The 15,460-nt window shown below is 48.6% G+C and overlaps 1 protein-coding gene across 2 annotated transcripts in view; it reads left to right on the forward strand.

Moving 5' to 3' along the window:
* Positions 1–14,806, forward strand: part of PODXL2 (podocalyxin like 2) — a 32,359-nt gene extending 17,553 nt beyond the window's left edge. For both annotated transcript variants that reach the window (XM_032699278.1, XM_032699276.1), the window contains exons 3-8: positions 2,379–3,265; positions 4,227–4,301; positions 7,218–7,374; positions 8,252–8,313; positions 9,957–10,136; positions 10,484–14,806. In XM_032699278.1, coding sequence (XP_032555169.1) covers positions 2,379–3,265; positions 4,227–4,301; positions 7,218–7,374; positions 8,252–8,313; positions 9,957–10,136; positions 10,484–10,693 — 1,571 coding nt within the window. In that variant the 3' untranslated portion in view covers positions 10,694–14,806. The remainder of the gene's footprint in view (positions 1–2,378; positions 3,266–4,226; positions 4,302–7,217; positions 7,375–8,251; positions 8,314–9,956; positions 10,137–10,483) is intronic.
* Positions 14,807–15,460: the final 654 nt, after the last annotated feature.

Consider the following 15,460-nt stretch of genomic DNA (forward strand, 5'->3'; position numbering starts at 1 on the left):
CTGCGTGGTTGCACCGTGCAGGGCTTTCCCCCACGGGAGCTAACTAATCTGTGATAGAGCACTTTAAGGAAAGGTTGAATGTGTGACTTCAAAGGAGAGCTGACAGGCTGGGAGCATTTCTTGTTCCTGTGGGACAAACCTCATGCTGTTTTTCGTAGTTTGTTTTTTTGCTGTGCCCATCTGCCAGTTCGTGCTCTCCTCCAGGTGGGAAGAGGAACAGGGAAGAGAGGAGGTGCAGAGGAGTTGAGAATAGCTGAGAGTGTCTTTAGGCAAAGGGGATGGCAGATTGGATCACTGATCCTTGAAAATAACATCTCATCTGACAGGGCCTTGTTTTAAGGGGCGAAACCCTCACTTTTCACCCACAGCGTGTCAGGGCAGGCAGGGTTCTTGCTGGGGTTTTTGGTGCAAACCCTGAGTATCCCTGGAGCGGGAGGAGTAGCAGAACCCTGTGAGATGCACTAAACTTTTATCATCTGTCTGAAGAGTGTCCCAACCGAATGCCCTCAGTCCCGTGGTCCGTGGCTGTTCCTACTGTTACCCACCATCCATCTAGCAAGGCAGTGACTGTGTCTGCAGACACTGGCATGTGTACCTGTGGGTGTGGGCCTTTGGGAAGACCAGTGCCAGACAGTGGAGGAGAGATGGAGTTTTTCTGTCTGTGCTGCTGCTGATTGCTCTTAACAGCCTCCATGGCCTCTGGGGGAGCATCATCAGGAAGGCTGTTGGGTAGCAAAAATCTTTTAATCCTCAGGGTCCCTGGGTAGGGCCTCAGTCAGGACGATGCTCTCTAGTGAAACACAGCAGCAAAACGACCTGGCTTCTGCCTGCAATGTCAGTAAATCTCAGTGACTTTGCAGACAGAACTGGGAGACAGTCCCAACACCATGGCTCTGAAGGTCAGCAGCTGGATCATGCTCATCCATGGGCAACACCTGGAAGGAGCTGCTGACAGCATGTAGGGAATGAGCTGTGGGTTAGGGAAGTTGCTTGCCCAGCTAAACAGGAACATCTTTGCACCTCCTGTTTTGGGGCGGATGGAGCAGTGTGTTCTCCGCTCAGGACAGATGGGAAATAGCATGCAGGAGTAGCATGGGCAGTCCTGTTTCCCCAGGAATATCCAAGGCAATGAGTGTGTTTGATGACATGGCCCTCTCTGCCTGGGAGCTCACACTCGCTCTGGCAGCAGCAAGCGATGGATTCGAGTCAGGGATGCATGGAGTTTTTTTGTGCAGATCTCTGTAAGGCATCCAGACAGCTGCTGCCCACTGTGCTCAGTGAAGCATCTGCTTTGGCAGGCAGGAGAGGAGACAGGAGCCTTGGGGATTTCAGACAGTCACTTGCTTAATAACCATAGACAGGGCAGGGGGCTCATTTCTGACTGTGAAGGGATCGTCTTCCTTCCCTTTCTCTGAGAATGTGCTGTGCTTGTCTTGGGGAGAAAGGGAGTTAATTGGGATGCAAACTCCTGAAACAGAGCTCCGTGGGTATGGGCAGTTTCTCAAGAAAGATGAAGGCTGATTTATGCCTGCTGGATTTGTGCCTGCCACTTTGAGCTAAACATGTCTGATCTTACAGATACTTTTCTTATCCTGGGGTGGCCTTGCTGGCCTCCAGAAGAAACCCCTGCCTGCTCTGACCTTACATTTGTGACATACATCTTCCTTTTCAGCATCTACATTTGTCTAGCAACAAAAAATGCATTCATGGTTAGAGCCACAGAACAAACGGGCTGAAGCTGAAGGGAGGGGAGTTAGATTTGGTTGCTGTAGCAAAACAAAACTGTTCCTTATTGACGCGGGAGTCTCATAATGCAGATGTTTGGGGGATGACTTTTATGCTATGAAGTGCTGTACAAACTGAAATTCTGCGTTTCAAAGATGCCCAGGGTGGTTCAGATTTTGGTGGTATTACTTGGGTATGCCAGGGAGGAGGATTTGGTTTGCTGTGCTTTTGTTTCTCTTCTCTAGTATTTCTCATTTAGCTTGTGGCTAGTACCCTTATCTTTCTGAATCCCATCTGAAATTAATTTCTGGGTCCCAGCCTAATCCCAGCCCGAATCCTAACACTCATAACCTCAACTGAAAGATGCCAGGTGTCAAAACTTATTATTGTCTGTAAAAATGCCTCAGGACAGAAAGGAGTGGAGAGAATGGACATGCAAATTGTCGCTAGGAAATGTGGATTCACTGGGATGGGATGGGATGCTGGAGAAGTGCACTTATTAGATGGGATTGTTCTTTGCTGTGGCAGGCTACCTGTTCTTAGAGGGTCTCTGCCACTTGACCCAGTCTCTGGCTGGACACCTCTAATGGGGCCAGCTCTCTGCCTTTCAGAGTTCTTAGATGTGACATGAAGTATTTTGGATCTTTTCCTAGATTACAGCTTTCCTGCTGTGTCTCAGAAGACATTGCTGAAACGGAATGGGACACAGGTGGACAACTGGGAAACAGCCACTGTCCAGCCACCAGCAGAATTCGTTGAGCCTGACCTGCACACGCCTTTCTCCACGCTAGAGGAAGAGGAGGGGCTGCTCCCTATAGACCACTCAAGAGGAGGAGTGGAGAGCCTCCAGACCTCCGGGCCAGAAGTTATGTCTTCTGAACCAGTGGACCAAGAGGACTCCTTCTCCCTTCTGTTTTCCACAGCTTCCGCCAGGCCAGGTATTGTGACTGAGGCAGCCATAGGAGGGCAAGAAGAGGACTCTGTTTCTCCAGGCGTAGACCTTGGGAGCAGCATGGGACCAGGTCTTCTACCTGTGTCCTCTATTTTTTCTACTACTGTTGGTGCAAGATCTCCCACTCTTTCAGAAGAACTCGCTGAGGTGACAACTGGGGACACTTGGGCTGTTGGGGGAGCAGATTCAGAGCTTACTGTGAGTACCACAGGAGCAGAGCTTGCAGAGACCACGGTGGAAGCTGGTGTGGAAGAACATTCGGCCAGAGAGGAGGTCTCAGAGCCCACGGTGGGGTGGGAGATGCTGAAGCCCACGGTGTTGACTGAGATGGAGCAGACAGTAGAAATGCCTGTGGGGACACCCTCTCCTGCAAGCGGCTCCCCAGACACCCAGACTCGTTCAGGGAGTGAGCAGCATCCCACTTCTGTGTCTCCGTGGGACAGAGCTGATGAGCCTGTGCTGGATCCCATTTGGAATGACACTGAGTCAGCCACTGAGACTGTGGCAGCAGAGAGGAGCTTGTCACCGCAGGCTGGGGATGCCCGCGTGGCCGTGCTGCCAACAGAGCTGCCCTGGGACTCGGCACAGGTAGCACTGGGAGCAGGGAATGGGTGGGAGGTTGCAGTGGAGATACTTGGGTCCTTCCCTCTTGTGGGGGTGTTTAACCCCATCCTTAAGTCTGACTGGTGGAAGGAGTTTTGTCTGTTCACCCAGCCAGGTGAGTGAACTTTCAGGGAGGATTTTTTGCAGCACTTCTTAAGGGTATCCGTCATCCTTGGTGAAAACCCTGACCCCTCACGTCTTCCCAGCTACCCAAAATCCTACTTCCAATAAACAGAAGCAGAACACCTTCCCTCTGGAGCATGCACAGCAGAGAAAGCTCCTTGTTTCCTCAGCCTGCATTATTGGAAGTGTCAGGACAAAAATGGCCCCAAGGATTTCTGGAAAGGGAGTGAGAAGAAAGTGCTATTTTTGCTGCTGCTGCCTGCAGGGACCAGATGCAGAGCAGGTGGAGCAGAGTACAGTGACCTGTGAGGATGTTGTTCTGGGAGAGCCTGTGGGAGAGGAGGGGTGTGCTGAACTGTAATTCCTGAATCCAGCAAACTGGCAGCTGGTTAAAAGAAGATATGTAGCAGGAGATGACTGGTGAGAAAGTACCAAGCAAAGCTTTTAATTTTGCTTTCTGCCCTTTGGTACTCAGGAGCCTGAACAAGTGTCTTAGCCCCTCTGTGCATCCTATCCTGCCTGCAAAGTGCTGCCTTGTCTCACCAGTCTGTTTAAAGTCCGCAGAGGCTCCTGGTTAGGTTTTGTGTTAAGTGCTGATAAGGCTGCAGGCTAGAGAGCTTTCCACTGAGAACCTGAGTCCTCCTAGACAGAGGTGGAAAGTAAACTGGTCCGTGGCAAGGTGGTGTAGTGACTTTGTTCCAGTCACATCCTCTGAGAAGTGCTTCTCAAGGGGGTATGGCACCTTGCTTCTGTCCCTTGTGTACCCTGTGCTTTTAGTAGCATTCACTAACTGAACTCAGCTGTCTTTGTCTTGTCTCTTCAGGTGATCTGCAAAGACTGGAGCAACCTTGCGGGAAAAAATTACATCATCCTGAATATGTCGGATAACATTGACTGTGTAAGTCAGTCCAAAGAGATTTGATGGCACAGGGGGAATGGTGCTTAGAGAAGAAGAGGCAGGCCTAGCTCTTGATGTCTGCTTTCACTACAAAACATTTTAAAAGCACTAAATCTCAAGTTCCCTGTAGAGTCTGTGAAGAGAAGGAGAGGAGGACAGAAATATTTCTGTTCCCCAAAGAGTGGGCAGAGAGAAATGATTTTGCTCTAAGTCTAGCACATGTCTGTACCATATTGGATTTTTTACTAACTTCTGGCTTGTGGTCTGTGCCAGTCTGTACCTGGATTGTCATGAGACATGAGAGCTTTTAACATTGCACCTCTTACTGGTAGGAAATGTGGCAGGATTGAAGTGCAATTCTCCTTCCTTCGCTTCCTTTTCCTTCCAGCATATAGTAATGATCCTCTGATGGCTCAGAGGAATAGGGACTCCCATTTACAGTGTGCATGGTTAAGTACCAAACAGCTATCACTAAATCTTCCTTAAGGGCCTCCTCTCCCCACCCTCTTATCTTATGTGTTATCTGGGTCTGTTAACCAGCCATGCTCTGCTAATCTAATGCAGAGGTCCATCCATCCTCATAAAGCTGCAGTTAATTCATGAGCCCAGAGTCCCTTGTGGATCCCTGGTAAAAGAGCTTGTTCACTTCTGCTTGGCCTTTTATCAGGCACTTAAAAACCAGTTGTGCAAGGCCTGGGGTCAAGGTGTCTTTCATATTCTAAGAAATTATTATGAGCCTGGCAGCCTGAGACCAAAATGTTTAATTGAAGAACTGTGTTCTGGCCTTCTGTGTCTGCACTCTTGCTTTCTGAGGCTCCTGCTCTGGGCAGAGCCACCTGGTCTTGTTCCTGCACTGACCTATTGCTGCTACTGGTGAGTTGTTGGTTGGTTGGGTTTTATTTTTTTTTTAAGGTGAACTTTCTGGGAACATGGAAAATGGGGAAATGTCTATACACAGTAAAGCATGTTGAATGCTCTAAGAGTAGATGAAAAGTCACTCTTTTTCCTCCTGATTTAGACAAGCCATTTGGAAGGGTTTTAAGTATCTCTGCTACAGTTAACAACTGCAACGCAGAAAATCAGTCCTTGAAAACCACAGTCCTGCTGCCCTGTTTCTTCCATGTCCTAGTCCCCATCACTCTTTCTCCCATCTCTGTGGACTTTAAATGCTAGGTAATTTTGTAATACATAGTAACTTCCTTCCTGTGTTCATTTGCATTTGTGTTGTTTAAACCACTGTAAGGGTGAGAACTGAAAAGCAGATGTGCAGATGTCTCTTGATCAAATTATGTCTTTGCTGTTAAATCCTCAGTTCTGCCTTGCTGAAGGAAGACGGTGCCCTGGGATAGGCAGGGCTGAACTGTTTTTCTACTTGATTTCATGTTTCAAAACATATTTCCCAGTGAATGATTTGTGCTGTACTACCCCTTATTCAAAGGGACATTTGTCGACATACATATTTAACATGAGCATCACTTCGTTCCCTGCCTTCCATTACCACTTTGCGTGAGCGAAGCTGGAATCAAGCTCTTCTCCTTTCCACTGATGTTGATGCAGTTTGTTACCTACCCGTGGTAATTTACTCAGTTTGGGCACCTCACCTACAGTCTACCTGTCCCTTTTGTTTTCTGCTTTCTGTATCTGAGCCCTGCTGTGTTTGTGAGGAAGAGCGTGTGTGTTGCAAGCACTGTAATTTAAATTAGTGCGAATGGGGATTCCCCACATATTTCCTATGTTTTGGTGCCATGATCTGGTGTGGTACTGAGTCCCACTGAAAAGCCAAGAGACAAGTAGGGTGCTTAACCCCTTCCAGAGGGTTGGACCTTGAGCTTTAATATACTTCATAGCGCCAGGCTTTTACCTGCTGTAGGGATGATGTCTGTATTGTTGGGTTAAACTGGAAGGCCATTTGTCTTCCCAATGGGCTCTGGGCAAGGGAATCACTTCCGTCTCTTTCTGGGCACATCTCTCGCTCAACATACCTGGGAATTTTGCCCAAGTGAGGACTGCAGGATCTGACCCAACAGTGGTACCTGGCCGTGTACAGGGAGGTGATCTCTACCTAGGTGCATGTGCGTTCAGACTCCTTCACTGCTCCCTTCTCTCCACTGTGGAGAATTTGTCAGTACTCTACAGCCTCTGCTTTCTTCATCACCAGAGACATCTTGCTTCTGTCCTGCTCCTGGCCTTAGCTGCTCCTCCTTTCTCTGCATCCTCCAAAAGAGAGCCTCAGGCTGGCAGTGGGGCCGTGAGTGGGAGCCACAGTTCATGGTGCTGCATCGCAGTGCTGCTTCCTCTTGCCTCCCCATGCCAAAATCCATACCCTGATGAGAGTAGGCACTGGCAGGCCCTTGTGATTCAGGCCCCAGTCATCGATGTCTTTTCCAATTAGGCCATTTTTGGCACAGGCCTGTGCCTGCCCTGAGCGCTTCAAATTGCCATGGCAACAAGAGCTCTCCATTTTATTAATCATCTGTGTGGCCTTCAGGTTGGCATGGCAACTGGAGATAAGAATAGAAACACAGGAGTGAGAAAGCAGCAAAGGAGCCTGCTGAGGGATGGCTGGAGCATGTCAGGCTGAGCGGCACCCGCTGACCCAGCACTGGCTGTGGGGAAGAGCCTGATTCCTTCTTACCTTACACGATAACATTGCTTCAGAATCCCTGTGTGCCAGAGGAGCTGGGCTTGGTGTGGGACATATGGCAGCCACAGGAACCAAGGAGGAGGGTTGGTGCATCAGGAGATGTATGTAGATCCAGCCTGGGACACTGGGGATGTGCGGGGGCCTGTTGCACCAGGTTTAACACTGCTGGCTTTTGGGCACACCTGGTGTGGGGTCTTAGCCATATCAGCTTTGCAGTGCTACATCTGCCCTGTTCCCACCCTGTGCTCACCAAGATTCCTTTCCCATGGCAGGAGGAGTTTCGGTTGGAGAGGGGTCCCCAGCTGTTGGCACTGGTGGAGGATGCCTTCTCCAGACAGGCGGATGGACTGCAGGACCGCTGGCTGATCTCTCTGAGCAAACCCAACGAGAACGACAAGCACTTGCTAATGACACTGGCAGGGGAACAGGGTAAGTGCTGGGAGAAGGAGCCTTCTTGTGATGTGGGGGTGCATTTAAGGGTTCCCAAATGGATGTGCTCAGCCATGTTGGAATGAGCTTTTGCTTTCACTTTCAATCCCACCAATTACCAGTGTTCACTAGACCTGAAGAATGGAGGGGGACTGAGGATATAACTCTTTCTTCACATCTGCCTTCTGGCTTGCCCCTCACTGCTTGTACAAAACTCTGTATCTGCAATTTGCTCTCTCCCTGGATTGCCTTCACCTTAGCATCTGTCAGCTTTCTCCTGATGCTTATGTACTCCATGGGCAGGATGCAATGGCAGGGTGTGACATCCTGCTCTTGGTTCACTTCATAACCTATCAGTTCTTAAGTCTTGTCTGAATTCGGATAGTCCTGATGGTGTGTCCCCTGCATCCCCAAAGAAACAAAAGCTGACAGTGAACGTGGGACATTTTACCATCTCTTTATTCCCATTTTGGTATGGAGGTCCTTCTCCTGTACTGCTTCTGTTGCCTGCTTAGTGACAGAGGCCTTCAGTGTTGACATTATGGCCTATATGACCTATATGAACCTGCATCCATGACTTTTTGAGTGTTGCTGCTTGCTTCCAGAGCAGACACAGGTGTTGAGAGCTGCTGTGGCAGTCGGAAGGGTATCTAGGTGGCTTTGATATCAGTTTTCCCTGGATTTTTTTACTTATTTAGAGAATATTTGGACCCTTGTCTATGGTCCTTGAGTTCTTTCAGCCTCCTGACATAAAGCACCAATGAACAAAAATGTGTGTTCCCTTGCCTCCATCCTGTTAGGGATTTCAAACTGATGAATACATCTGACTGAGTAACTTGAGCTGAGAGCAGCACTGATCTCTTCCTCTGCTTTACAGGCGTTATCCCTACAAAAGATGTTCTCATGGCACTGGGGGATGTTAAGAGGAGCTTAGCTGAGGTAAGAACCTGTCTGCCTGCATCCATTTGTTAAGACTGGCTATACAATTAAAATAAGCAACTTGAAAACTGGGAGCATATCTCAGTCTAACCAAGTGCTGAACCCACAGCAGGCGAACAGATGAGTCAGACGCTTGGCAAACTCCCTTCTCCCCTCACTGGTAGTTGCCAGGCTATCAAATGTCTGCTCTCTTTAAGAGAGTAACTATGGGTTATTTTCTTCTGGCTTTTCTGTCTTTGTTGTGAAACTGCTTTTCACGCATTCATTTTGTTGGGATTCTTGGTGCCCTCCCTTCTATGCTATTGTCAGTGGCAATGTGGGTGCTGCAGAGTCCCTGATTTGGCCCTACTCACCCTACAGCTCTTTTTTATATACATTGGCTTCTCTTGACATGTTCACATGCCTTCTGCAATCCCAGGGTCTGCATTTCACTCCTTTAGACAACTGCCTACACAAGGGCAGGCAGAGGACCAGAGATGATGGATGCCAGATTCCTCTGCCAGCTGCCTCTAGCTCTCACATATTCCTTTCTAACCCTGGGCAGCTTGGAAGAGGATAGAGAAGAGGACAAATTAGTCCCATGATCTCTGGGTTTTCCCCCTTAGCCTTACAGGATATGTAGGCCTGATTCTTCTTGAGTTTTTTACACTACTGGGAGTAATTTTGCTGATTTTAGCAGCAGGGTTGGGCCACTGCCTTGTTGGCTGTCTGCTCTCAGTTTTTTCCCTGACCTAAGAAACTGGTGCAATCAGACAAAGCAAATTAAGTGCTCAGTGCTGTATTGATTGGCTTACACCAGAGAAAGTGCAAAAAGCCAACCCTGTAGAAATGTGTGACTAAAGTATCAGCACCTAGAACTGTCCAGAAAGATGGATTTGTCTTGGTGCAAGGTCTGACTTTGCAATTGTGGCCCAATGTTAACCTGAGTCCTACCAGAGCAGCCTCACCACGTGCCTCCAACTCTCCAGCTCTGTCAATAATGAAACACTGCTCACTGCACTGACCTTGTGCTGGCATGAGGTTGGAAGGAGGAGGGAGGATATTCTCTTACACCCATCATACTTAGTATTGATACATAACCTGTTTGAAATCTGCTAAGTCACTGGGACCGATGTGGGGCTGTTTGCTGACAGCCACAGGGGGCCCATTTCTAGGGCAGCTATTCCTAAGCTTTTAGGATCAGTGGGCAGCTGTCCACTTTCAAGACCTCAGAAAGACTGCTATGCCCTCTTAGGACCTGAGCTTTAATGGAAACCTATTTATTATGGTTACATTCTCTGCCAAGTAGTCACCAAAGCCTCAGTACCCATCAGTGGTCCGTGATTCTATGATCATAGTTCGTCTTGGGTGGTTTCTCCCATGAAAGCCTCCTTGTCATGCACATAGGTGTGGTCTTTGTGCAGGTGATCAAGATAAGATTGTGCCTACTGTCATTTGCTGAAGTGTCAGCTTTCATGAAAAATGGTGTTATATTTAGTTATGTGCCTTCTAGTCACATAAGACTAGACTTTCTGACTCTCCAACCCTGGCTTTTAGTTCTTCTGCCCACAGTGGTGGTCCTGTACTTGGACCCTGGAAGATCTGAACAGGATCCCACCTGACTGCAGGCCAGGATATTTAGTATACTGCTTTCTTCCTTCCAGATTGGTATCCAAAACTACTCAACCACCACAAGCTGCCAGTCGCACCCCAACCAGACACGCAGTGATTATGGGAAGCTCTTTGTGGTGCTGGTGATCATTGGCTCCATCTGTGCCATCATCATTGTGCTGGGGCTCATATACAACTGCTGGCAGAGACGCCTGCCCAAGATGAAGAACATGGTGAGCACTGGATGGGTGGAGAAGGTGGCTAGACTCTTAGCCATTGGGAAGGAGGGGATTGGAAAGTTAAGAGGGAGATTGTTCTCCCCTGTCCACTTATTGGACATAGCTGGATACACTGCTGGAGCAGCGAGGGCATCCATTCAGGCAAGAATGCAAACCTGTCTCTTGCTGTGCTTAGGACAGCTCATTTCCACTGCAAGGGCTGGGCTAGGAGCAAATTTACCTTTTCCCACTGACCCTGCAAAGTTCTCAGTGACCCTTATAGCCTGATCTGATTGTGCTTCTCAGCAGCTTCAAGACCTGTCCTCCTTTGTCTCCATTTGTGTTCCTCTCGTCCTTTCCAGTCGCACGGGGAGGAGCTGCGCTTTGTTGAGAACGGCTGCCATGACAACCCCACCTTGGATGTGGCCAGTGACAGCCAGTCAGAAATGCAGGAGAAGAAGCCAAGCGTGAACGGTGGGAACACCATCAATGGCCCTGACAGCTGGGATGTCCTGATCAATAAGCAGGCGAGCGAGGATGTTGATGTGTTTGAGGAAGACACACATCTTTAGAAAAAGAACGGGGGGAACCACCCTCTTAAATACACTTGTTTCTCTCCTATCTCGACTGATGAACCATGGGATCAGGTGGCTTCTCAGGAACTTCTTAAAATCTTGGAACAGGTCTTTGGGCAAATCTTCCCAGTAGAAGTCCTGAGCCTGCATCTGAGGCTTGGAGCCAGGAGGATCACTGAACAGAGGGAAGCGGGAGGGGTGGGTTTATAGGTCTCTGTGTGTGTGTTCCTATCAGTAGCACCAATGCTTTTATCACCTTTAAATGCACTTAAATGTAGCTCTCTTGTAGTGGCTGAGAATGGCTGGGCTTAAGAAGCAAGATGGTGAGGCTGTCGGCCACCAAAAGTCCAGATTTGGGGAGTAAATTCACTTTCCAGATCCTGACCTTGAGGTCATGTTCAGTCTGTGCAGGTGCAGTAACACCTGTGCATTCTGAATGGAGGGGAGCCAGGATTCAGTCGATGTCCTGGGCAGAGTTTGCATTCCACATGTGAAAACAGGTTTTGTAGTGCTCTAGCATTCAGCTGCTAATTAGATGAGAGCTGATGTTTACATTCAGGGGAAACATCCCCCCTGCTGTCATCTTATTTCACCCCTGGTACCACAAACAGCCCCACTCTCTTTTTCAGCTCCACAGCTCCAAGCTGAGTTTGCAAAGTTTGAGCACTTTACCCTTGCTTCACTGGTTACAGAGAATTCGGTGCCATGGTGCAGCATCTTAGCTGGAAATTTGCTTTAGGTTGGAGAGTTGCTCAAAAATGACATTTACATGCCTCTTTAACGAAACAGCCTGGGAAATCATCAGCAAAGTATCCCATGTCTAAATCTCAGTTTTAGACTGGCAGGCCTTTTCCACTCCAGTTCTATTTTTCAGGATAGTTTGGTTTCAGTTGGTCATTTTGAGGTAAAAATAAAGACTGTGTGAGACTTTATAAACAGTTGGAAAAGTTAAAACTCAGAAACAGGTAATTTTCTGGTCCTTTTGTTTCCATTTCAGCATCCTGCCCTGAGGGGAGGGTGGAAGTGTTTAATGTCCCACGGGTGTAAATCGGGGTAACATCTTTAAAATTATTTTATTTAAGCAAGTGTAAGCCAGATGAGATGGGAGTCGATCTAAGGGCTCCCCAATGAACGTTTCTCAGGCATGCCTCAGGCAACTTTGAGTCTCCAGCTCCCTGAAGACTCGTGATAAAAGGCATGTGAATATGCATAATTGTTCTCTGAGCCCTGCCTAAACCTAGACTCGAAAACATTTGTTTCTTCTGTCATTGAGGGACTGAGGGACTTGCTTTGGTCAGAGGCAGCAGTACTTCTCTCTGTTACGGTGATCTGCACGCTTGCTCACTGCGAGATGCAGTTTCACACTTGGTCTTTAAGGGAACCTTTGTACAGAAAGGCCCCAGATGTGCAGCCTGATGCCAAGCCTGTAAATCTATCACTGTATGTATAGGTATTTTTAGCATGTTCATCCCTGGTGTGTGTGCCTAAAGTCAAGGTGCAAGAGTCTGTTGTTTCAGTTTGCATAGCGCTTTGCATACAAACTGAATCACAGGTCACCTTGATGTAGGACCACGTTGATACCAGTCTATTGAGGAATCAAACCATTGGTTTCCTATCCAGATTCCAGTTTTCAGTGGTTTTAGCCTGCCTCCATATCTTTCCCTGTTGTGTAGAAGACAGTGGATCATCAGCTCCTTTTGTATCTTGGTAGGGTTGCAGAGATGCTCAGAGGAGTTCCTTCTGCCCCAGCAGTTGGTAGTGGGGGACAGTCCACGTACATGAACAGCCACATGTGGCCCTTCTTTGGCCACCCCTCACTTATGGCTCCTGCTGAGTTTGATGGGTCTGTGCAGTAACTGCACAGCTCCAGTGGCTGTGGTGATGGCACTTTGGGGCTCACAGGATGAAATGCAAGTTGTTGTTATGGTGAGTAAATTAAAGCATGGAGTTAAAATTTGAGTTTGTATAGCACTTAGCATAATGGGGGCTGGCATGCCCGTGGCCTTTAGGCAGCTTCACCGTGTAAATGTTTCTAAGTCCAATAATCCTCATTAAATATATTTTTAATGCCCAGTGGCTATTAAAAAGATAAAGCCACCCATTAGATGTGAATCAGTTCACCCACAAACCCCTTCCTTGGTGCATGTCACTGCCAGGAGCTGCTTTGCTGCCCTGTTTCCTCTCCACTATCCTAATTCAGAGAAGCAACAAGGCGGTGGTAAAGCAATGCTGCTGGCTGGGCTCAGCACTTCCTGATCTTGTGTAGAGTCTTCAAACTTTGAAGAAACCAAGGGGGTATGTGGGCCTCATGATGAGTTAACAAGTTCTCCTGATTTGCTCTTCTGGCTTCTTGTGGCCTGAAGGTTTTCCAGAGAGACTCTTCTCCATCTGGAGCATCCGGGTGATCTTGAGTGTCTAAGGGTGGCTGTCATGAGGCTAAGGACAATTTTCTGCTGTCTCTGACAGGGTGCACCTGGCTGTGTGATCCCAGTTTAGCTCCTGAAATCTACTGGTTGATAGCATTTCACTTTAGTCTGGTGATACTTTTTATCCCTTTACTGTTTGTTTTTTCTCTGTATCATTTTTTTGCACTAGGCTGATCTTTTCAAGTCGATTGCACTGTTGTCCCTCTCCTGCCAGCCTTGCAGAGACCGGTCATCTCCGGGGACCTGTGGGCTGGGGAGCGCTGTAAAGAGCTGGATAGCCCACTTAACTCTGTTCAGTGCTTGCATTTTCAGCTCTGCACAGGGAGGAAGAAAAACTTTGTCTTAGCATTTGTAACAGGAAGCTTTTCTATCACCTTAATGTAGTTAAACTTCTTTTTAACAAAAACTGTCAAAGCTGGACTTCTCAGAGTGGTGTGCCAGGCGACAGAGCAGATGCAGGAGACAAAGCAATTCCTGGAAAACTGTTTGCCACCGATTCGGACATCGCCATAGTTCCATCTGCCAAACGTTTGATCGCAGTGACACCTGGTGGCTGTTGGGAGTTGGAGACGAAAAATAATAACCCCCAAGAATTTCCCTCTTTTAGCTCTGGATATTTGTTTTCTGTGACTTGCCTAGGACAGTCACCTGCTTTATTCACGAGGGGCTGCGGGACTTGCCTATGAGCAGAGGGGCTCACACCAGGCGTGTCAGGGATGGTTTGTGTGAGGACGTCCCTGTCTGCAAAATAGTGAAATGGCACATTCTCTGAGTCACCAGTGTGGAGGACCTGAGTAGCAATACAGAGTCTCAACTCCATTTTCCTGCTTTGTCCTCCACTTGCCTTCTCTGCTCCTTGGGACCACAGCTAGAAAGCGGGAACTCTGGCTTGATGTGAAGATGGTTCTTCAGAAAGAGCATTGGGTACTGGTATGAGGAATGCAGCACCTTGGGGAAGGTCAGCGATGGCAGCGTCTGGAGGTACAGCCAAGATCAGAGGGTGTCTCTGTCTGTGGAATGGTGGCCAGATGTGGTCTGGGATGGCCAAGCTACAGATTACTCCAAGATGTTGCCCAGATGTCTGGAACAGCATCTGTAATGTGGAGTCTAACATGTTCCAGGACCCTGCATCCTGCACGATGCCTCGTGGTGGGTAGAGTGGAAAGAAACAATGAGAAGTGACCCAGTAACTGTGCTGTGGAGTATGTAATGCAGGTTCAGAATACAGTTCAAGATACCACCTTAAGGATCCCTCTGGCACAGAATACAGTGTGAAATGAAGGTACATTATCCTATGGATTATTGCAGCATGACCGTAGAGCATTGCAGCAGGGTCCCACTGCAGCCACTGCTGTCAGCAACTCATCTGTTCCCATCTGCCTTCGCAGCCATGCAGGAGCACATCTCTCCTTCACAGAGAGTTTGGGGCAGCTGGAACAGTCAGAGACAACAAGCTCCTTTGTCTGTGCTGGCTCATGAGAGTCTTGTGGGCTCATCTCAGCTGACAGCCAGGCTCCCAGCCATTCTTCTCAACACCTTCATTCCTGTTGGACCTAAACTGTCTGCAAGCCCTGGCCACTGCTTGGGATTGCTTAGAAACAGTCGTGTCTGGCCCTGGAAGTAACAGGGTTGTGGTTTTGTTTTCTTTGCAATAAAATGCACCTGCTGGGTGTCTGAACACTGACCTGAGTGCAGTGCTTTGCTTGGTTAGATCTGCTTGAATTCGCCTGTGTTGCATCTGGTAACTCACTGTCAGCCAAGGTCCCTCTGCTGGGATGGGGCTGATCAGCCTGGCCCCTCTTTCCCCACAGTGCACTACTTAATTCTCCCATCCCAGGTTTCTGTGGAAGCCCTGAGCTGTGCCAGGTGCCCAGGCAGTGGGAAAGTGGCTTCCCCCCTGGGGTGTCCTACCCAATACTCACAGGACCAGCCCAGGACACGTCTTTCCTGCTTGAATGGCTTAGCACGAGTCTCTAGAGCAGAGCCCCTGCATGTGTGCCCAGCCCTGTGCCATGTGTGTCCCACCCAGCTCCCCACCATCCCACACGTGCTCCAGAGCTGGACCCCACAGAGAATCACAAAATTGTTAGGGGTGGAAGGGACCTCTGGAGGTCATCTAGTCCAACCCCCCTGGCGAGGCAGGGTCACGTAGAGAAGGGGACACAGGAACACATCCGGGTGAGTTTGGAACATCTTTGGAGAGGGAGATTTCATGGTGTCCCTGGGCAGCTGTTCCAGTGCCACCCTCAATGTAAAGAAGTTCTTCCTCCTGATGAGGTAAAACTTCTTGGTTTTTAGTTTATGGCCATTGTTCCTCGTCATGTCGCTGGGCACCACC

This window comes from Chiroxiphia lanceolata, chromosome 11, assembly GCF_009829145.1.
Source record: "Chiroxiphia lanceolata isolate bChiLan1 chromosome 11, bChiLan1.pri, whole genome shotgun sequence".
Lineage (NCBI taxonomy): Eukaryota > Metazoa > Chordata > Aves > Passeriformes > Pipridae > Chiroxiphia > Chiroxiphia lanceolata.